The 23,695-nt window shown below is 38.5% G+C and overlaps 1 protein-coding gene and 1 long non-coding RNA gene across 3 annotated transcripts in view; one reads left to right on the forward strand and one right to left on the reverse strand.

Annotated features, from left to right (window-relative positions):
• The window catches only part of LOC116486759, a 50,061-nt gene extending 49,763 nt beyond the window's left edge, over positions 1–298 (forward strand). For both annotated transcript variants that reach the window (XR_004252987.1, XR_004252988.1), the window contains exon 5: positions 53–298. This is a non-coding gene — a long non-coding RNA (uncharacterized LOC116486759). The remainder of the gene's footprint in view (positions 1–52) is intronic.
• Positions 299–13,914: 13,616 nt separating this feature from the next.
• The window catches only part of CDH12 (cadherin 12), a 235,661-nt gene continuing 225,880 nt past the window's right edge, over positions 13,915–23,695 (reverse strand). Inside the window, 2 exon segments of the mRNA XM_032181376.1 lie at positions 13,915–15,273; positions 21,242–21,493. Coding sequence (XP_032037267.1) covers positions 14,774–15,273; positions 21,242–21,493 — 752 coding nt within the window. The 3' untranslated portion in view covers positions 13,915–14,773.

The raw sequence follows: 23,695 nt of genomic DNA on the forward strand, positions 1-23,695 counted from the left end.
TTTAATTGTTATTATTATTATAGTTATTCCACTTTGTTTCTTCCTTTCGCAGCTATGTTTTAGGAATGCCATGTCAGTATGGTGGAAGTCCTGCCACTGCAGTCTTTTAGAAATGACCAGACAAAGCAATGACAGTACATACTTGATTGCACTCTCTCACAATGAGGAAGGTTAATTGGCTTTCAACAGGTATTTCCGTATTTCCAGCATTATCTTCTGATCCCCAAACAGACCGGTAGATCCTTTAGATCCGTACTTTCTTCACACTGTGGCTGAGAGGAATTGAATCATGGCATAAGAAAAAAAAAAAAAAAACAAAAAAAAAAAAACACACAAACCAAACCAAAACAAACAAAAAAAACTTTTATCCTTTGGTCCTAAGGTGCAAAGCATGGAGAACTGCACTGCTGCTTAGTAGCATTTCTTCTTTTGAGTAGTATGCTATGCTGTTTACATTCTCACGTTTTTTCTGTTACAATGATTACAAAGCATCCAGACACTGCAGTCATCATTATTACGTTTCAATTCTCTGTACATTCTACAAATGGGATTTTTATGCAAAGTGACACCAGAGAACCCCCCACCCCCCAGCTGTACAATGCCTTTTCAGTACAAATTTGTCTTAAATGAAAAGAATATACATTTCAGGTTTCTATATACACAATAAATGTTTGTTCATTGTCTTTTGTATTATAAAAACAAGGAGTTCCGTTTGAGGAGCGGGAGTTGCGAAAGCTCCCTGCTGAAGTAAGGAGCTGTATAATACTTGGCTAGACACTATGAAAATTCTTTTGCTTAATGTAACAAAAAAAAAGAGAACCCCCTCCCCTTCTCTCCTTCTGCATCTCAGTTGCCTCTTTTGTTCAAAGACACTGCTGCAAAGTTCATGTAACCATCTCCTGATAAGTTGCTGAAGTAGTGTATCAACATCCTGCCTTCCTGTCTCATGCTGGGCCAACATGACCAAATAAAAAAAGAAGTTGAACCACAACGCCGAGGAAGACTACGGCCTTCATTTTCACGACCACCAAAGGGACAGAGACGTCCCCCTAGCAACAGTGTGCACAGTCGCAGAATATACCAGGATGTGCTGTGTAATCCCGGAATTACCAAGATATAAAAACGGAGCCTGGCGGGGGTGAGGTGCACGCCGTTGGCGGAGCTGAGACTCCCCGGCCGCCCAGCGCTGTTTTGCTTGCTGTTGCTTACTCAATAAATTCCTTTCTATTATTAATGCAATGCTCTGTGAAAATTAATTAAGGGGGCAACTTATAACAATCATTATTACGTTTCAATTCTCTGTACATTCTTGTGGTGGTTTTACTCAGGTGGGCAGCCGAGCTCCACCACATCTGCTCTCTCACTCCCCCTCTCCTCAAAGAGGAAGGGGGAGAAAATACAACACAAAGAACTCGAGGTTTGAGATGAGAAAGGTTTAATTAAAGGGAAAGGGAATGGGGAGGAAAAACAGAAACAAAAGAAACAATCAGTCCGTGCAGAAGCACAGAGAGAGAAAAAATTATTCTCTACTTCCCATCAGCGAGCGATGTTCGGCCACGTCCTGGGAAGCAGGGCCTCAAACGCGTAGTGGTTGTTCAGGAGGAACAGTCCCCTCCCCCACGAGACCCCCCCCCCCTTTTATTGCTGAGTGTGATGGTGTTATGGAATATCCCTTTGGTTGGTTTAGGTCAGCTGCCCCGGCAATGTCCCCTCCCCATCACTTGCCCACCCCCAGCCTGCTGGCTCTTGGGGGCTTGGAAGGAGTCCTGATGCTGTGCCAGCACTACGCAGCAATAGACACAACACTGGAGTGATATCAGTGCTGTTCCAGCTACGAGTGCAGAGTACAGCACTGTGCGGGCTGCTGCAGGGAAAAGGTGACTCCAGCTCAGACAGACACAACACAATTCTACAAATGGGATTTTTATGCAAAGTGACACCAGAGAACCCCCCACCCCCCAGCTGTACAATTTGTAATGTCTTTTCATTACAAATTTGTCTTAAATTAAAAGAATATACATTTCAGGTTTCTATATAATTACTTTGTAGTATTCACACTTGTCAGGGGATAAACTTAAAAAGAAATTTAAATTAATAAATTTAGAGAAAGAGATATGAATGACCAGCAGACCTCTTGTCTTTTACTATACTGGAAAATTTCACAACAAAACACAGTGAAGTGAGCCAAAAATTGCATCAAAGTTAAAGTTAAGTTCCTCTGAAACCTAAAGGTTTTGTTGTTTAAAAAAAATATTTTTTTTTTGTTGTTTAAAATACTGGAATTTGGAAGCTGTATAGATTGATATGTCAATTGACATGCATTATGCAGTCATTCTGAGAAAGCTGATGAAATTCCCATGCTTCTTCGCTTGCATACTTCTTCACTTGGTAGTCATCAACCAGTATAATGCCATTTTCTGAAGCCAGATTGCTGACAAATATGAATATTGCGTGAGCCATGCAATATTTGTATCAGCAGAATGTGAGCTTTTCCAGGAATGTAATTTGGCCATACATGTATACCTCTTAAAGCAAGAAGCTGATCATGGTGGGCATCTTCTTAGTCTTATGTTGTTATCCTGGTAGAGATGAGAAGTTGTGCATCATTCCTTAGTATTAATTAGTATTCCTTAATTAGTATTCCTTAATTAGTATTATTAATTAGTATTCCTTAATTAGCATTAATAATTCTTATTAATACTAATATAAACTTTTTACCAAGTGACTGTAACACTGATGCTCAAATAGAATATGTAGACACAAATGGTAGACATCTCTCTTCCATAGTCTACTTGCCCTACCCATTAGCTCCCAACCCACATTAATCAGAATAATAATCAGAATTCTCAGTCTTTCAAGCAGTTATCAGTGTTTTTTTTTTTGTTTTTTTTTTTTTGTCCTGTACTAGTTGGTGCTGTGCCAGCACTGCTGTTCTAGCTACCAGTGCAGAGCACAGCACTATACAGGCTGCAGTGAGGAAAGTTAACTCCATCCTAGCCAGACCCAGCACAATCATCAATTCAGTATCCTCTGCTACATAATATCTTGTACATTTCATCTTTAAAATGACCTTTAAAGTGACCTCTGTCAAAGACAAAAGATAGATTGCTGATCAGTAGATAGTGTTTTTGAGATGCATAGTCTGTGTGTATTTGTGTTCTGCTTGCCTTTCTTCCCTCTAACAAAGCCATCTTCATTTATTTCTCAGAACAAATGAAATAGCTGCAAATATTCTTCCCCTCATGTTGAGCCTCATTCAAGCAAGAGGGGAAGGTAAGGACTAGAGCATGCCTGATACATGTACAGCAAAAGAAAATCTCGGTGGCTGTGGGTGCTACCATGTGCATCCTACACTACAAAACTGTTATTATATATAATCATAAACCACGCATATTGAATGTGCATCAAGATTTGTAATGATTGCAGGTCTATTCTGGGTAATTTAACAGACTGTTGCAAAAATGTGAGTTAGAGGACAGACAAGAAATTAGTTGTTGTAGAGTCTATATCCAAGACAGATCCCTTAAGAGATCAAGAGTACCAGCACATGAGTAATCTCATGCATGCTTCAGAACGGAATAATATAATAGCAATTCGGTATATTAGTGGACATTTCCTTTAGGAATGATGACATATCACTTCCCAAAAATTGAAAGAAACTTTGGTACCTAAGTTATCCAGTGGCAGTTTTTCTGTAAAAGTTCAAATTATTTTAGACCAGAGGTCCTGAGAGTGAAACTAGCTATAGTCTGACATTTGTGTTTATTTTCCAACCCATTCGCATGGCATTATTTCTCAGCTGTATGACCATTTTTCAGTCAGTTATGTTGGCTTAGCCAGCTGCATGTTGTAGGCCGTAAGAGGTGTTGTGCCTGGCCTGTGTGAAAATAAATGGTGATAGGTTTCTTTGTGGTGCTAACAGGGGCTTTAAACCAGCAAGGGCTTTGGAGCCTTGACAAATTCCTTCTTATTCCTTCTTTCACCACGTTTTCACAGAGCAGCATAGCTACACTTTGGACGTAGTCCGTCTCCACCACTGAATGGTTGATTTTGCACCCTCTTAGCAAACAAAGCAATCTCATTCCAAGTCTTTATACTGGAATGATTAATCCTAAGCAAAATAGTAGAGTAATGATGAAATAGTTTCCTTACATTCCTTGAGATGTTTAGAAATCAGTGTATTGAAAGATATTGCTCAGTAAAAAATAAAAAATCATTAAAAAAAATAAATACTTCAGCCAGTTTTCAGTATTAGCCCAAAATGCTCAACATTTGATTTTAAAACTTAACTTAGAATTAAAATGTTACAGAATTTGATTGAATACATTGTTGTTTGTTTGTTTGTTTGTTTGTTTTATAACTTTATTATGACTGTCTGGGGGAAAAATCAACAAAATAATATAAATACAAAAATTGTAAGGGAAATAAGACACCATCAGATCTAGATGAGTAAATTTATTTCCTAAATTTCCTATTCCTAAATGTACCAGTCTGACTGCAAAAAGAAGAAAAGCTAGGTTTTATTAAAGAAAACTGGCATTAGAAAAAGAGAATGTATTGTCTAGTTAGGCAGTATCTTAAAAAATTTCTTATCTTTTTCTGTTTATCATGGAATTTAACTTGAAATATGTTGACTGATTTTAAAAAAAAAAAAAAAAGGTTTCATATGCTGTACTGCTGTGATTTCAGTGGCTTCTCTTCACTTTTGTTTGTCATGTGCATCATACTAAAACTTACTGAAATGCTTTAAAGCCATGTTTGAGTAGATTCATGTATTGTTGTTTTTTTTAAACATATTTCCTGTTGAAAGTGTATTTCCTGTTCCTGTGCACTTTATCATGTGGTAAAAGAGAGTTTTATCATGTGATAAAATGATATAATTGGAAAAAAAAATATTATGCTCTATTGTTCAAAAATATTTGTATCTTTGTAATATTAAGTAGTAAGCTAGCACATCCATATGTCCTGTCACATTTGCAGAATGTGTTCTGATACCTAAATCAAAAAAAGGCTCACTCTTTTGCCATGGATTTGTCATAAAGTTTTTTGTTTGTTTGTTTGCTTTTCTGAAATTTCCTTCTCCATCTCTTAGTGTCTGATCATTGCAGGAGGGAACTGCTTACTTTGCGTATTTTTAAAAATGATTGTTCTTTTATACTTTTTTTTTTTTTGGTATAACTTCAGCAGGTGGTGTGAAGAACACTTAAGTGGTCTTAATATCATCTTGGGAGAGACAAGGTCTTATTTGCTTTGCTTTAACTTTTGGAGGATAGCAAAGTGGGGCTCTTAAAATTTTTGTGCATGCTTTAACTGCTCTGCTATTGCATAGGAGTAAGAGAGTTTCCTGTCATTTAGTAAGGTTATTTTTTTCATTTGTTTTGGTTGATTCCAGCAAGTGACTTTAGCAGCCTGTGTGATACTGTAGGCCTATTAAACATGAGATTGCCATTGGCAATTTAGGAAAGGGATGATTTCTGTCTAACTTGTAGCAGGATGTGTGTTACTGAGCACTGCCCAGGCTGAGAAAGTTAGGCAAAGGTAAACTGGAAGAGGCATGGAGTGAATTTTCAGCATTACACTAAATCCTGCTTTGTTCTGCTGCTGCCTTTCTATTTTATCAGAAAATTTTACATAGAAAAAATCTCTTGGTTAAGTAAAGAAAACCTATGGACAATGTAGAGACCAAGAATCTGTCACACTGTCTTGGGAAGAAGAGTACTTCTCCGAGTGCAGCCTGAACTATGCATAAATCAGCTGTAGCAACCTGTAGGTATCAGTGGGAAGGTTTGAGATTACTTCTTCGTTGCACCCTGGGGAGGGTATGTCGTGTCTGGCTGTGATGGTGCTGTGTTTTGGATCTGTGACCAAATCAGTGTTTATTATACAACAGTGTTCTGCATAATGCTAAACAGGGCTTGCACTGCATCAAAACTTTCTGTTTCCTGCTCTGCCCTTCCAGTGAGTAGTCTGGGAATGCCACCCAGCTGCCTCCAGATGACCAAAGAGATATTCCATACCGTATGACATTGTGCTCAGAAATAAAACTGGGTGGGGTGGGGGGGTGGGATGGTGGGGAAGGCTTTTTTGGGTAGCTAGCCATTACTTGGAGACTGGCTGGGCATTGGTCTACTTGTAGGAGGTGACGAATATATCATTTGGTGGTGGTGGTGTTTCTTTTTCTTATATATACTTTTTTATATATATATTTTTTTATTTTCTTCCTTTTTCCTTCACTTATTAAACTGTCTTATCTTGACCCAGGACTTTTTTTGACTTTTGTTCTTCCTATTCTGTCCTCCATTACCATGTAGCTGGAGACTGAGTGAGTGGCTGTGTGATGCTTACCACTCACTGGGGACAACCCACCATGGAGGCTCTGTCATATGCAGAAAAGAAGGCAGATTTCTGAATTCCTGAATCCAAGGAAAGTAGTAAACATGGTAGAGACTGGTTCAGCTCAGAAACTTTTAACAACACAGAGAAACAAGTCAGGGCTCCCAACTTATTTTTTTTCTTTTTTTTTTTTTTTTTTTTTCCTATTTTTTTTTTTTTAGCTATGTGTTTCAATGTTATTCTGTTAAGGACTAGTGCAAATGCATGAACAGTCTCTGCATTACAGATCAGAAGTGGTGTGCTATTTCTAGTGAGACTATTCTGCACTACATTCATTTATAGACCATTTCAATGGGAAGAGCAGTCCTATTTAGCTTTTCGTGGATACTTAAGTTTCCTCTACTGTGTAGATTTCAAAATGGGGCTTTAATTCTGCTTATGACAATAGTTTTCTAAAGCAATTTCCTCAAGGAGATGTCAAATTAATGTGCTACTTCATCAAATCTGAACCTTGCCAGGACTTTCCTTTCTCCATAACCAGAGCTGTCTGAATACTCAGACAGCTCTGTCAGCTTGGGCTGCAAAGTGCTGTCTTCCAGGATAGGCAACAATTCAGACAAATCCCTGTCCTCAATATCTGTCATTGAAAACCCCTGGTCAGAAGATAGTTCCATTAAATCACTTTTTGTATTTACTTACCATGCTCTCTGGACTGCATAAGACGTTAGTTGCTTTCAGTCACATCATCTAGGCCAAGCATGACAACTAAAGTATGTGATCTGGAATAACTTAATTCAAGTAATTGTAATTACAATAATAAAAATCAGTCCTAGAAAGTAAAATAAAGCATTTACCAATTGTGGCACAGGATTACTAAGGATTACTAAGATCATTCATTGCTAAGGTAAATTCATTGAACTTGAAAAAAGACTAACTGAATTTCCATCCTCAAATTTCTACTTTTAAGAACTGAGACATGATATCTTGCTGTACTCCATCTGAAGTATTTCTATTTATTCCATTTGCCATTGCCAAATCTCCCCTATTTTCATGGAATATATTTGTCATATTTTAAGACTAAAAAATAAAATTAAGCTACAAAATATTACATTTTCTTTTGTTTGTTTGTTTGTTTGTTTTAATGTATGTGCAAAGGAATACACAAATAGGAAAATACAAATAGAAAAAAGAAAAAAAAAGAAAAAATAAAGAGGAGATAACAGCTCCATGGTCTCTCTCTCTCTCTGCATCTGCTTCCCTTAGCAGAAAGATGGTGTGTGTTACATACTGTAGAATTGTAGAAAATATGCTAAAGGTTTTAATATTTTGATTAGTACTTATAATTTAAATATGGAATTCACAGTATGATTTCTGCTGATGTCAGTTTGCTGAACATTAAGCTGATGTTCATTCATTCTGAAAAATCTCTTATCAACCCAACCTAGAATTCTGTGCCTGTACAGTTGAGTCTTGTATTTCTTGGTCTGATGTTTCTACCATGAAAGTTCAGCTGTATTCAGATCAGATATGCAGCTAGACCAGAACTAGAAGAGTAATAAACACATGGGGGGATAAAGATCAAACTTCAAAGTAACCTGAAGCAGCTAAAGCAGCAGGTATTGAAGCCGGCAGGAGTATTCTGAATAATATTGAGTGTATTGCCCTGAGTTCATTAACTACTGAGAAAAAATAAGCTCCAAATACAAATAAAAACTTAATTATTTACTGCAGAAATGTTGCCAAATAATATAAGATATTCTGTTAAGGCATATTTATTTTTGTTCTCACCTACTATGATGCTATTTCCTCCCCACATCCTGATAGCTTCAAAGAAAGAAAGGGCTTAGTTTATGCTTCTTGAGCTATCCTTTCTGACAGAGGCATATAATAGAAAAGCATGCTTTTGACTGGTAAATGCACAGTATTCAACATATGAGAACAATAAATCATGTCTAAAAGCACAACGCATGTCAGGAGAGTAGTAAATTGCACACCTGAATACTGGACTAACACAGTCACTCATCTAGCCAGGTAGTCATTACATTCCCCTTCTCCTTCATGTGTTTGCAGGACATAGGAAAGTAACCAGGACAGCTAAGGAAGTGAAAGGCATGCCAAATATGACATGTACTGTAGAGGGAATTTTACCCAGTAATAAAGTAATTTATGTATTTTTAATACAGACCAAGCCAAACTGAGTCATTGTCACTGTTAGTAATCAGTATAGTGTCCATGTTAAAGACAAAAGTGCATCACCACAATATAAAAGTAGACAGAACTGAAGTAAATAAAGCAATTACAACAGGTAAAATCTGATGGAAATCATAAAATTTGCATGTATAATATGTAATGAAAAAGGAACTGGCTTTGACCTCAGCCCATCTGCACCGAAGGGCTGAGGTCAACTGCATGAAGTTTAACAAGGTCAAGTGCCGGGTCCTGCACCAGGGGCGCAATAACCCCAAGCAGAGCTACAGGCTGGGAGAGGAATGGTTGGAGAGCTGCCAGGCAGAGAAGGACCTGGGAGTGATGGTGGATAGTCGGCTGAATATGAGCCAGCAGTGTGCTCAGGTGGCCAAGAAGGCCAACGGCATCCTGGCTTGTATCAGAAACAGTGTGACCAACAGGGCTAGGGAGGTGATTGTCCCCCTGTACTCAGCTCTGGTGAGGCCGCACCTCGAGTACTGTGTACAGTTTTGGGCCCCTCGCTACAAGAAGGACATCAAGGTGCTTGAGCGGGTGCAGAGAAGGGTGACGAAGCTGGTGAGGGGCCTGGAGAACAAGTCCTACGAGGAGCGGCTGAGGGAGCTGGGCTTGTTCAGCCTGGAGAAGAGGAGGCTCAGGGGCGACCTTATCGCTTTCTATAGGTACCTCAAGGGAGGCTGTAGCGAGGTGGGGGTTGGCCTGTTCTCCCATGTGCCTGGTGACAGGACGAGGGGGAATGGGCTTAAGTTGAGCCAGGGGAGTTTTAGGTTAGATGTTAGGAAGAACTTCTTCACTGAAAGGGTTGTGAGGCATTGGAACAGGCTGCCCAGGGAAGTGGTGGAGTCACCATCCCTGGAAGTCTTCAAAAGACGTTTAGATGTAGAGCTTAGGGAAATGGTTTAGTGGGGACTGCTAGCGTTAGGTCAGAGGTTGGACTCGATGATCTTGAGGTCTCTTCCAACCTAGAAATTCTGTGATTCTGTGATTCTGTGATTCTGTGATTATCTATGCAATTTAGTAAATTAGAACTGATGGAATGGTGATTTAAGGATCAACTAAATTTACAGTATTTTTTTGTAGTAGTAAGAAAGTAATATTGATCAAACTGGGTTAGTATCTTTAGCTAGCAGTGGCCATAAGCTGATATCCTAGCAAAATAAAAGTGTGTAGAAACAGACCAGGTTATATGACTCCCCCAAATGTTAATCAGGAATTTCCTGAGCTAAATGTGATTGCTCTGTATTAAGCAACATACAAATGATTTGTTTTTCGGGAATTTGTCCAGTCTCTTTTTCAACCTATGTAAATTCTGAGCATCCATGACTACCTTTCCTACTCATTGTGTAAAGAATCACCACAGTTTATTTTCATACTGACTTCTAGTTTCATGTGATGCCCCTTAGTTCTCCTACTGGAAAGGACAGTAAACAATTCATCCCTTTCCAGTCTGTCCAAATTTCAAGCAATTTAAAAAATTGCTACAGTATTCCCCTAATCCTATTTCAACGGTCTCTAAAACAAATCATAGTTACTATGCATACATAGTTAGGATCCCATTGACCTGACTGGAGGTTTAGAACCTACGTACGCAGGAGAGTTTTTAGCACAAGTCACAGAATCACGGAAAAGCTGAGGCTAGAACCTCTGGAAATTAGCTAGTCCAACCTCCCTGTTTGGAGCAGGGCCATGTAAAGAAAGACTGTATTCAGCTGGGTTTTGAATATCTCCAAAGATGGACGCAACAGAACTTCTATGGGAAACACGATCCAGTGCTTGGCCATTGTGACCGTAAAAAAAAGACTTCTTTTACTTATGTTTTAATGGAATTTCCTGTATTTCAAGTTATACCGCATTGCCTCTTGTCCTGTCACTGGGCTACTGAGAAGACTCAGGCTCCCTCTTCTGTACTTCCATCCATCAGGTATTTATGTACATTGGTATAAGATCCCCTTGAGCCTTCTCTCACCAGGCTCTACAGTTGCAGCTCGCAGTACCTCCTTGTATGTCAGTCAGATGCTTCAATCCCTTAGTCATCTTTGTGGCCCTTTGCTGGATTTGCTCCAGAAAGTCCATGTCTGCTTTGTATGGAGAAACCCAGCACTCCAGATGTGGCCTCACCAGGGCTGCACAGACAGCAAGGATCACCTCCCTTGGCCTGCTGGCAACACTTCCTACTACAGCCCAGGCTGCTGCTAGCCTTCATTGCCACAGGGGCACATTTTTGACTCATAGTCAAAGTGCTGCCCACCGGAATTCCTGGGCACTAGTGTCATACAAAATGCCAGTAACCCAGAGTTTTAATATATTTTCTTTTTGTATTCACTTAATAAAGGTCTTTCATAGCAATGCAGTTTTACAAACTTTAATTTTCAGTACTCTGAAAGATCATCAGTTGTGTTTATCAGTATACGAACATATTGCAAAACATTTGCAACGTGGTGTCTAGAATAACATTTTCAGTAATCCGTTGAGTTGTTTATTGCCCTTTGCTCCATAATGAACTCTGCTTTCATAAGTCAATCTTCAGTAACTATGATTTTATTTCTGAACAGCAAAATTTAGAGCAAATTTATAAAATAAAAGTTAAAATCAGATAATTATAAATTATTCAAACAGATCTTTGTGCCACGCTGCTTTCCAAGTCTTTGCTATCTGATTCACTGACAATATTGCAAATCTGTGTTTCAAGAATAACAGCATCTTCAGATTTGAGATGTAGCACTCTTAAATCCAATTTTTGGAATTCTTTTATGTTCTGATCACACAGTGAAATTTTCTGAATTTTTCTAAGTAGCAGCATTTTCAGGTGTCTCTTGGGAGGGCACAGAAGGCATTTGCTTTCTTCCCTGAAATTCCTTTCAGAGGTTCAGTTATAAATTTGTCTTCAGTTCTGTGTGTCTGCACTGTAAGCTTATCAGCCAGATTTCTCTAATACTTTTATTCTTAGCTGAATGCTTTCCAATTAGATGTGTATTTCAGCAGTGCTAATCATACCATAATGGTTTAACTTAAATCATGGATTTGTCTCTGCCAGTGCAGCGTCTCAAAGCCTTCACAGGCTGAAGGCATTTTACAGAATGTTTTGTGTTTTGGTGGGGCACTGTTAAGACATTTAAGATGATGTCAGATGTTTGTGCACCATTATCTTAACTTTGGAAATTTAAATGAAAAGTACTTCTCTTGATTCTACCACTTTAGTGCCTTTTAAGCAGTATCATATGTAGCTTCCTGTCACTCATACAATGTGGAGGTTTATGGCTTTTTTCCACAGTCCAGACAGACAGACATCCACTGTAAGATCTAGATTGTGCAGATCTTTGTGGGGATTTTTCAAAAATATGTAGCTTATAAGCACAAGTACTTATTTGATAGAATTTACAAATGTACTGGGGTTCCTTAATCCCATTGACTTTGTGTCATCTCAGATGCCTTGATGTATTTTAAATCTTGTAAACTTCATATTTGTGCAATTCCTGTTTAAAAAAAAAAAAAAAAAAAAAAAAGTTCTTAAAACCTGACAGGCATCTTTAGAAAGACAGTGACAGAAAGTGGAATTAAACACAAATTACTTGGATCCCAGATTATGTATAAATGTAAAGCACTCACTTTCCTTAGTTCTACAGAGCTGTTTACAAAAAATACCCCCATTAACTCAAAATTGTTTGATTACTCCTTAAAGAGAGGTCTTAGATTTTAATTAAGATTTTATAGGATAATTGTATTACATACTTATTTTTTTTAATCTTCCTGGAGGTTTATTAATTATGTGATAGGAACATCTCAATTACAAAGCTCATAAATGTCAAAAAAATATGCATTTAATATTCAAGTAATTATTTATTTAGCATATAACAACTCACTGTTGTATCTGAATCGTGTGTGATAGCACAATTAAGATCACGTTTTCTGTGTACTCATATTGTGTGTCAGGTTTCCATACAGACTGTCCTGCTCAGAGCAAATGCCAGCCTGTTTGAGAGTCTTAATATTCACCCAGTAGCTGCTAGAATTGCAACTTTCTCAGGAGCAAGCCTGCTATGTGATGTCAGAAAGCCAAACTCTGTTCTTGCTTATGTTGACTTTACTAGTGTAAATAATTGTTAAGGACCAATACAGATACAAAGAGCAGATGTTGACCCCAGGATTGCATGTCCGTAAATGAGCGGTGTCAGATCCTTGTTTTAGCTGTGGCAGCAGGGGAGGACATATTATAATGCATATGCCACATGAGGAAGCATTGCAAAGTACCTCCAAAAGAGTGAAGTTTTCATGAATCAAACCTGTGTTGTAACTAGTAGCAAATATATGTATATATATATATATATATATATATATATAATTTATTTATTTTTCTCAGAGCTCTACTCTACAGTATCAAGTTGCCCTTTCCATACCGTAAGAAGCACAACATTTAAAAACACCACCTTCAATGTCAAAATTGTTACGCAATGGCCCTTTCTAATCCATTTTCTTCCCTGTCATGTGAGAGAGAGCTTTTGTTGCCTTAATTTGTCTTTCAAGAAACATAAATACCTTTGCAAATAACGAAAACAAAACGAACAAACAAACAAACAAACAAACAAAAAGAAACACCAACAAAAAACATTTCTCATTACCACATACAGTGTGTCTTCCTCAGCACTCTGCTGGTATGAGCTATGTCAACTGATTTTAGTGGAGCCTTGTCCAATTGCACCAAATGATCCTAATCTTATTTAAGCTATATGTCTTTTAAATCTTATTGGGAGTGTCATTTACACACATTCGAAATACCCTTACATTTCCATGAGTGTAAAGGGAACTTTGGGTGTGTTAATCAGGCTTGTGAGCAAATGATATCTGGTAGCTATTAATGGTACAAAATGGTACAAAATTAATGGTACAGTGGTACAAAAAATAAGTTGCAGACCTGAGGTGAATGGAAGATGTCTTATTCATGAAAGACTTAGGTTGACCTTGCCAGTGCTGTTAATCAGAAATAGAGCTCAACAGATTGTATAGCACTGTGTAGGTTTTAGAAGGAGAATTAAGTATATTCACAAGTCAGGGCCCATAAACCTTACAAAATGTGTATGCCTTAGATCATCAGAAAAGGCCACATGAAATAGTTTTATAATAGCTCTTCCATGGCATAGTGCCTTAATACAATGCCAAAATACGATGATATGGTGAACTGTAGCAAATGGTGAGTTACAAAATAACTACTTCTATAATATGTATAGAATATGTATGCCTACAGTACATACAGAACAATGTAATTGCAAAGAAAAGTGATGTGGAGTTCTTTACAAATGCTTCTTTAGTGATAATTACAAGGAAAAAAATGTCTTGGTACTAAAAATACAACAATACTCTTAAAGAAATAAAACTCCCCATTTTCTGTTCTAATAATAGTCTCATTTTAAAAGAAGAGGGAAAGCCAAGGGAAATTTCCTTCGCATAAAGGAGTAGCTGCTTTCATCTTTTATTATTCTGAAAAAAAAATGTAATATTTTCATGAACATTTAAATATTCATTGATGTATGCTAAGATCTTTTCCTTTTTAATTTTGGCTTTACAACTTCGGAGTGAGCACTAGCATTTTAAATTTAAATTCTCTGTGAAGTTTTGGAAGAAGAAATATGGTGCCTCAATGTTCTGTTTTCTTCAAAACAAAACAAAACAAAATCTATGAACCCCAAACACAATGAACACCCACCTTTCCCCCTCCCATCCCCACTCCTTAGTTTTAGTCTTTAGATATACTCTAGGAAGTTTTGTCCATTTTTGTTCTAAAAGAAGTCAGCGTGTTGCTATTGCTTCTTGTCTTAAAGTTCATGTCCAATTTACCATTCAGTTTTGTAACACCATAACATCAGACTCTTTACCACTTAAATGATAAAAGTTTCAATAGGCACTTTAGTGGAATTACGAAAAAGCTACCACTCTTCCACCATGATGCCAGAAAGCTATCTTCTTTCTACGTCAATCGGTAAACTGTACCTTGTAGGCCTGAGCTTGTCTCAGTGTAATTCCAGAGTAACAAAATAACAACAACAAAAAACTGTATATTACAGGATTTATCTCTCCATTGTAGATCAAACAAAAACTGACTGTATGATAAATGTAGTAAGTTGCTGGAAATATTTGCTGTCTTTTATAATCAAAGGAATTCTGTCCTATTATAAAGCTTAGGTTTATCTTTTTATTTTGTTGTTGGTTTACTTTTCTTTTTATTTCACCATTGTACTTGCTCTTAAGTGACTTTGTCGGGGTTATAACTTTCTTCTTCTCCAAACATGTCTGCCAAGATCTTAAAGCGAGGTCCCCAGTCACTCAGATAGTCATAATCCTGGTCTGCCTCTGTAGTAAGGGACTCTATGGAGCTGAGAGACTCTGCAACAGATCCATTTCCTTCATAAGCATAGGTTGCCAAGGAGTCATAAGGGGGTGCAGTTGGATCCACATCATTTTCCTGCAGCCTTTGATTAATGAAATCTCTTATGTCTGTGTTATCTTCCACTGGTGGTCTCTGACGTGGAAAACACAAGGTGTCTGGTTTTATGTCTCTGCGCATTTTATTATCTTCAATCACTTTGGGATTCCTCAGGGCACCAATGTCGAAAGCCTGGGTGTCCTCTTCTCCACCTCCTTCATCATCATAATGGATAACATTATCTCTGATGTCTTCTTTAGAGGTCATCAGGGTGTCCTTTTTCTTCTGCCTCCGTAGTGCTACATATAATACCACAATGACTGTAACGAGAAAAAACTGAAGTTAAGACATGCACAGAAATAATTTGGTACTCTGATGATATATCATTGTATCTTCCCTTGAAAGCTATGAGAAACCAAAAGGATTTTTTTTTTTCCCTTAGAAATTAGGCTCCTATTATACTTATAAAAATAGCAGTGCTCTAGCCAATAAAAAGTGATTTGCAGTTTGATATATGAATCTAACTTTCCTTAGTGCTTGCTGTGCTGCTGAAGGAGGTAACAAATAATCTTCCTGCTGACTTGCTTTATGTAAAAAATAGGGTTGGACAGGACTTGTAGTTCAGAGAGACAGAGGATTTTTTTTTAAACGTCTTCCATAACATAATAGAGAAAAATCCCCAAATTTCCATGCTTCAAAGAGAGAACAGAAATGAAATAAAATAAATAAATAAATAAAAAGAACAACAACAAAACAGTATTAAAGGAAAACAAAAAATAAAGGAAAAGAAAAAATAAAGGAATCTTTCAAATGAAGAAAAAAAAAAGTCCTACTTCAGCTTTTTGTTTGTTTATTTATTTTTAGGGCATTTTGGCCTCTGTGAGGATCTGCTTTGAAGAATCACGTGTGATATGGTTCTGGAGAGATAAGGGGTTCCAGAGAGCTGGTTGATTTTCCAGTATCACCTCTTTCAAGCTCAACAGCAATCCATCCCAATGAGCAGGACATCAAGCAAGGGCAGCAGGAGGCCTTCATGGATCATTAAGTACCTCCTGACTAAACTCAGAGACAAAAAGGAATCATATAAGAGGTGGAAGCGAAGACTGGTAAGCCAGGATAAATATACAGTAGCAGAAAATGTAGGAGTGGGATTAGGCAAGCCAAAGCCCATCTGGTGTTGAATCTCAAGGGGGACACAAAGGGCTTGTGCAAGTACTTGAGCAGCATGAGGAAGACCAAGGAAAATGTGGGCCCACTGATGAATGCAGCAGGTGCCAAAGGACTCAGAAAAGGCTACACTTATTTGCCTCTGTCCTTATTGGTGAGGTTGTTGTTCAGGAATCCCAGGTCCCTGAGACCAAAGAGAAACTTTGGAGCAGTGAAGTCTTATCCTTGGTCAAAGAAGATCATGTTAGGGAAAACTTAAACAAACTGGACATAGACAAGGACAGTGAACCTGATAGGATGTATGCTGTGGTAAGAGAAATGACTGATATAATTGCAAGGCCACTGTAGATAATCTTTGAGATGTCTTGGTGACAGAGAGAAATTTGAGCACTGGAGCAATTGTTACTACTATTTCAAAGAATACAAATGATTCAGGGAACTACAGGCCAGTCAGCCTTACCTCAGACCCTGATGAAAGTAATGGAGAAAATAATTCTGGAAACCCTCCTTTTAACAAACCTATTAAGAACAGGAAAGGTGATCAGAAGTAAACATGGCTTTCTGAAGGGAAAACTCACCTGATATCAACTCATCTGATAGCTTTCAACAGTGAGGTGTCTGGTGGATGAAAGGAGAGTAGTGGATGTATTTTATCCTATCTTTAGCAAAGTGTTTGATGCTATCTCTATAATAACCTTCACAGAAAAAACTGAGAAAGTGTTGACTAGATACTGGATGGTGAGGTGGATGGCAAAACTGGCCAAATGGCTAGGCTTTAAATGTTGTGATTGATAGCTAGATATTTGAGGCCACTCCCTAATGATAAACCACGGGTCAATACTGGGACCAGTTTTGTTTAACATATTCATTAATGACCTGGACAGAGTACACCATCTGCAAGTTTGCAGATGATAGAAAACTTGGGTCTGTGACACCATTCAGAGGTAACTCAACAGGCTGGAGAAATGGGCCAATAGGAAACTCATGAAGTTCAACAAAGGGAAATGCCAAATCCAACAGGAGGAATGGAATAATCTCATGCACCAGTAGATGCTGTAGGCTAACTGGATGGAAAGCAGCTTGGTAGAGAAGGATCTAGAAATACCGGTGGGCAGCAAGTTGACCATGAGCCAAAAATGTGCCCCTGTGGCAATGAAGGCTAGCAGCAGCCTGGGCTGTAGTAGGAAGTGTTGCCAGCAGGCCAAGGGAGGTGATCCTTGCTGTCTGTGCAGCCCTGGTGAGGCCACATCTGGAGTGCTGGGTTTCTCCATACAAAGCAGACATGGACTTTCTGGAGCAAATCCAGCAAAGGGCCACAAAGACGACTAAGGGATTGAAGCATCTGACTGACATACAAGGAGGTACTGCGAGCTGCAACTGTAGAGCCTGGTGAGAGAAGGCTCAAGGGGATCTTATACCAATGTACATAAATACCTGATGGATGGAAGTACAGAAGAGGGAGCCTGAGTCTTCTCAGTAGCCCAGTGACAGGACAAGAGGCAATGCGGTATAACTTGAAATACAGGAAATTCCATTAAAACATAAGTAAAAGAAGTCTTTTTTTTACGGTCACAATGGCCAAGCACTGGATCGTGTTTCCCATAGAAGTTCTGTTGCGTCCATCTTTGGAGATATTCAAAACCCAGCTGAATACAGTCTTTCTTTACATGGCCCTGCTCCAAGCAGGGAGGTTGGACTAGTTAATTTCCATAATCGCCTTCCAACTGTGATTTTTTACTCAATAGAAGTTGGGTTATGGGTTGGGTTTTTTTGTTTTGGTTTGTTTGCTTGTTTGTTTGTTTGTTTTGTGTGTATGTTTTTTTTTCTTTTCTCTTTTTGTTTCTTTTTCTTTTTTTTTTTTTTTTTTCAGTAGTTCAGAGATACAGTTTATCAAATGCAAAATCTGCTAATAGTAAACTGGCATTTTCTTATATTTAATTCCTTAACTGTCTTTAGTAGAAATGAGAGTATCCTAATTGCTCTTAGTGAAGTAACACAATAATGAATACAGAGTTGCAATAATTACAAATTCATGGTCAGGTTTGTGTGGCATAAAATAACTCCCAGTACTAATATATTGACTGTATTTTATACAGAAATAAGTTCAATGAGAATGACTTCAAGTACAATTTTAGTGACTGTGGGAGGACAGGTTCACAGCAAGTAATGAAATTCCTGAAGGATTTTTTTTTTTTTTAATTTATCAGCGGAATAGTAAAGATAAAGTCTGGATATAAGATAAATGTCATTCTCCTATGATATACATGTCATTAGAGATCTCATAATTTATACATTATCTTTTCTAGGTAATATACCAGGCTGATTGTAATGAAGGGAGCTATTAAAAGATTAAAACCTCTTCTCCAAACACAATTTCAGTAATTTGGTCTGGAGTTCTGTGCAAACCATGCATTCAAATATTTTCATTAGTGTTATATATGCCAAAAGCATTCATCATCAGCAGAGTTGGGGAGTTCTTTGACATAACTATTTTTGGTTGAATATGCAGATTTTTAAAAATAAATACTTTATTTGTTTCATCAAACCATTAAGGAAACATAAACACAATTCTCTTGAAGAGAAAATCTTAGCAAATCTGGGAGAAATTTAGACTTTGAGTATTCCTGTTTGCCCAGAAACTAAAAAGCTAAAAACCTGGACTAAAAGTGCTAGGCTCTCTGATGTATAGTTCACACAGTCCAGATTACTGGACATAAGAATGGCAAAATAAAATGCTTTGCTACACCTGTGTTTAGGTCTTCTAGACACTTGAGTCTGTAACAGAGAGTTTAGATATCCTGAGAATCCTGCCTTAAGATAGAGTTATAACTGACTGAACTCTTCACTTTGAAATAAGCCAAAACTTCATAATGGCTTTTTTATTATTATTATGAAGCTCAATCTTAGCTGTTTTTATCCAGCAACCCCCTAGAAATAAAATTAAATTAATTTAAAAATTAAAAAAAAAAAAAAGTAATCCCAAGGACTTGTGGTAGACAAGATAGTTTCCTTTCTTCAGAAAAACTGACCTAAGGGCTTTTATCTTTTTTTTTTTTTTTTTTAATTCATCAGGATGGGTGTACTTGTTATTAATTTTCATTCCATAAAGTATGAACATTTGTCAATCTCATTCTGATTTCAAACAACATTTTTCTCACAATATAAATTTTTTACAGAACATAAATTCTGAATTTTACCCACTGCTACTTAGAAGCTGCTAATGTAACCTCCATCCTGTAGTACTTAAGTGGTAAATTACTATATCCAAATGGAAAGATGTATCCTTGCAGTGGGTTTACGTGGCAAGGTTTTGGTAGCAGGGGGCCATAGGGGTGGTTTCTGTGAGAAGGATCGAGAAGCTGCCCCATGTTTGGTAAGGGCCCCACTGCTGACCCGAGCTGAGCCAATAAGCTATGTTGTTTTGCGCCTCTGTGAGAGCATATTTAAGACAGGGAAAAAAACGCTGCGCCACACAGCAGCTGGGAGAGTGAGAGGACTGAGGAACAGCCTTGCAGGCACCAAGATCAGTGAAGAAGGAGGGGGAGAGGTGCTCCAGGCGCCGGAGCAGAAGTCCCCTGCAGCCTGTGGTGAGGACCATGGTGAAGCAGGATGTCCCCCTGCAGCCCATGGAGTACCACGGTGGAGCAGGGTTCCATGCTGCAGCCCGTGAAGGAGACCACGGTGGAGCAGGTGGACCTGCACCAACGGAGGCTGCCGCCTATGGAAGACCCCTGCTGGAGCAGATTCCGGGCTGGACCTGAAGCCCGTGGAGAGGAGACCATGCAGGAGCAGGTGACCTGGCAGGAGCTGCTGCCCGTGGGGGAGTCAGGTTGGAGCAGTTTTCTCCTGAGGGATGGACCCCATGGTACGGACCCATATCTGGAGCAGTTCTGGAAGAGCTGCTGCCTGTGGGAAGCCCACGCCTGTGGGTGGGACCCCACAGCACAGGGGACGAGAGTGACCGAGAAGGAGCGGCAGAGAAGAAGCACTGTAGACTGACCATAACCGCCATTCCCCCGTTCCCCTGCGCCACTTGGGGGAGGAGGTGGAAGAGGGTAGATGGGGGGGAAGGTGCTTTTGGTTTCTTTCCTTTGTTTCTCACTTCTCTTGCTTGTTAGTAATAAGCAATAAATCTTACTATCTCCCTATGCTAACTCTGTTTTGCCCGTTACAATAATTACTGTGTGATTTTCTCATCCTTATCACAACCTTTGAGCCCTTTTCACATATTTTCTCCCTATTTCTCTTTGAGGAGGGGGAGTGAGAGAGCGGCTGTGGTGGAGCTCGGCTACCCACTCGAGCAGAACCACAACAATCCCTACATTATATTCAGTGTCTGTGCTCTTTTTGCTTATCCAATAAACCTACACAAGGATTAGCATGAGATCTAGGAAGTCCATTAGTATCAAGAAGAGGACTCTGTAAGAATCAGTCTGCATTACGTAGGCCACAGTGAGCCTGTGTATATTACAAAGGTGTCTTGAATTTATTACCGGGTCATTAAAGCTATATTCTAGGTAGGATGCACACTAGTATGGATTGCCTTGGGCATACTGTAAATAAGATGAGATTTAAATATTATGTAGATCTAGATGATGATGCCATGTTATGGAAGGCAAGCTGAAATTAAAATGTTTGTGTCAAGTTTTACAGAGACCTAGCCAGTCACAGTCTTCATTACAATTCTTTTATTTTCTTTCATTTCATCACTTTTCTTTTTCTCAAGTTGGTATTAAGAATTAAATAAAGGACTTTACTAAGTCCTTTACTGCTGTTACTGTCAGTAAGACATTTCTACCTTTGTAATTTAAAAAATGTCAGCTTTTCAAGAAAAGTATTAAGTGAAACTGTTTCAGAGAAAAATTACAGTTCAGGTTCCACTGAAAGTTGGTTCATTTCATGTGATATGAAACATGTAGGGGTTAGCAGATTCACATTCATTGACAGTGTTTTGGGATGCTTTCCTAGAAAGGTAGAAGCACACAAGTTCTCCTAAACATCCATGCAATTTTCAGTGGCTTTTTTAAACACCAGATTACGTTAGTGACAACACTAGTGATTCACTAGTAATTCACAGGTGAGTCATAATAACACACCTCAAATTGTGTCATGAGAACTAACCTAGAAGTATAACAATACACAGCAGGATGGCAATCAGTGCTCCAGTGCTGAGGCCTACTGGCAAGAAGATTGCTTCCACATTGCAGGACAGGATGGTACCATCAGAATCACATCTGCAAACTCGGATAGTCATTGTGTTTGTGCTGCTCTGGACAGGGTAACTGCTATCTTCTATTACCACTGGAAGAAAGTACAGCTCTTGCTGCCTCCTGCTGTAGCCATTTTTCCTGGTTTCAATCCCAGCTGTGTTGTCTGTAAAACACGAGACAGACATTACAGGATTTTTATTGTGCACTGAATTCACCCTTGTAGTTTGTATCACCTTTAGTCAAAGGAAGCTGTTTTATTTCTGAAACTCAGTGAAAGACAAGATATTATGTAATTACCTGATTTTATCATTACAGATGGTACTGTATGCTGATCGGTGCAGAGCATCAACTAATATTTCATTTCTTGTAAACTTGTTAGCTTGACAGCTAACATTTGAAAGAAGACAAATAAATAAATAAAAAAACTACAGGTGTAGGAAGGCTTTTCAGTTTTTCTTTTCTCCTTATCTCCTTAAAGATCAGGACTGTGCTCAAAAGGACTCGGTTGCAAGTGTATTTAGATCCACTTGCTCTCTATTAAGCAATTCATTTCCCTTTAAAAATGAAAATAAGATACTTGAACAAAATACAAAACCCTTTCAACATTCTTGCCTCATTAAAAATAAGTACAGAAATGATCTGAGTAATTTATAATCAGCACATTTTCCATCACTTAGTCACAAATATGTTCAGAGCTCCTAGAAGTTAGGTTTTGTCATTTCTTCTCAGTAGCTATTCAGTTATCACTGCTTTTCTTGAATCAAACAGAGCAGCATGAAAATGATGTGCAGATCAAAATAATTATATTCAAAACAAAAAGAAAAGAAAATTAGCAAGGAATCAATAATCTGTCAGATCTGAATGAAGGTAGCCTGCAGCAGTAACTATTTTATCATCCGACCCCTGTGTTTTACTGTATCTTCAGAAAAGGTTATTTCTTGTCTATGCTATGACTCTCAGTCCTGCTTGTGGTTTTGTCACTAGAAAAATTAAGGCCGGTGAATTCAACAGGACAATAAGAAGGAATCCTAAATATCCAAGATCAGATGCATTATGATCAGACACCATTCAGAAAGCACTTGACTGACAGAATGATTATTTCAGAAGTCACCATTTTGTGAAACAAACATGGCACATGGACATGACATTTAATTTTGAAAGATAAAAATGTTTCAAAGTTGTTTGAAACAAACCAACTTCCATCTTCAGCTTGTTCTTTCTCTGTTTAATCATCTACACTATATAAAAACTACAAATACATGACACCAGGTGCACTACAAACACATTACACCGACTCTGATTTCATATCACCAATGATTGTAACACTATCAAATAGCACTGGATATTGAGCATCTTGATGTGTTTAAAAATGTTAAGACATCTTTACTTGTAAAAGTATTAACTATAATGCAACAAGCAAGATTGTTTCCCCAACTAAACCTCAAGTTCCTCTTACAAAGTACCTGCCTTGTTAGTACAAGGCATACAAGGTACACAAATACACAATCTCTAACTTAAAAATTATTGTATTTATTAAGAGGTGTCATACCTGTAGCAAAAATGAGGTTTTGTTATTACACTTCTAAACTGTGTACAGAGCAGACTTTCCACCGTTTTGGTAAAAAAAAATGCCAAAAGTTACTGCATCATGTTGAGTTTTCCAAGAAAACACTATGGACAGCAAATCAGAGAATGGAAAACAACAGAAACTGCAGTATAGCATTAAGAGGAAGCAAACTTCCTCTTGACAAAGTGATGTGCTTGGTGGATGAGGGAAAGGCTGTGGATGTGGTCTACCTTGACTTCAGTAAGGCCTTTGACACTGTTTCCCACAACATTCTCCTCAAGAAACTGGCTGCTCGTGGCTTGGACTGGCATAAGCTTCATTGGGTTAAAAACTAGTTGGATAGCCGGGCCCAAAGAGTCGTGGTGATTGGAGTCAAATCCAGTTGGAGGCTGGTCACTAGTGGCATTCCCCAGGGCTCGGTACTGGGACCAGTCCTCTTTAATATCTTTATCGATGATCTGGATGAGGGGATCGAGTGCACCCTCAGTAAGTTTGCAGATGACACCAAGTTAGGTGCGTGTGTTGATCTGCTTGAGGGTAGGAAGGCTCTACAGGAGGATCTGGATAGGCTGCACCGATGGGCTGAGTCTAACTGCATGAAGTTCAACAAGGCCAAGTGCTGGGCCCTGCAACTGGAGCGCAATAGCCCCAAGCAGAACTACAGGCTGGGAGATGAGTGGTTGGAAAACTGCCTGGCAGAGAAGGACCTGGGAGTATTGGTTGATAGTCAGCAGAATAGGAGCCAGCAGTGTGTTCAGGTGGCCAAGAAGGCCAACAGCATCCTGGCTTGCATAAGAA

Source organism: Aythya fuligula, chromosome 2 (assembly GCF_009819795.1).
Source record: "Aythya fuligula isolate bAytFul2 chromosome 2, bAytFul2.pri, whole genome shotgun sequence".
In the NCBI taxonomy this organism is placed as follows: domain Eukaryota; kingdom Metazoa; phylum Chordata; class Aves; order Anseriformes; family Anatidae; genus Aythya; species Aythya fuligula.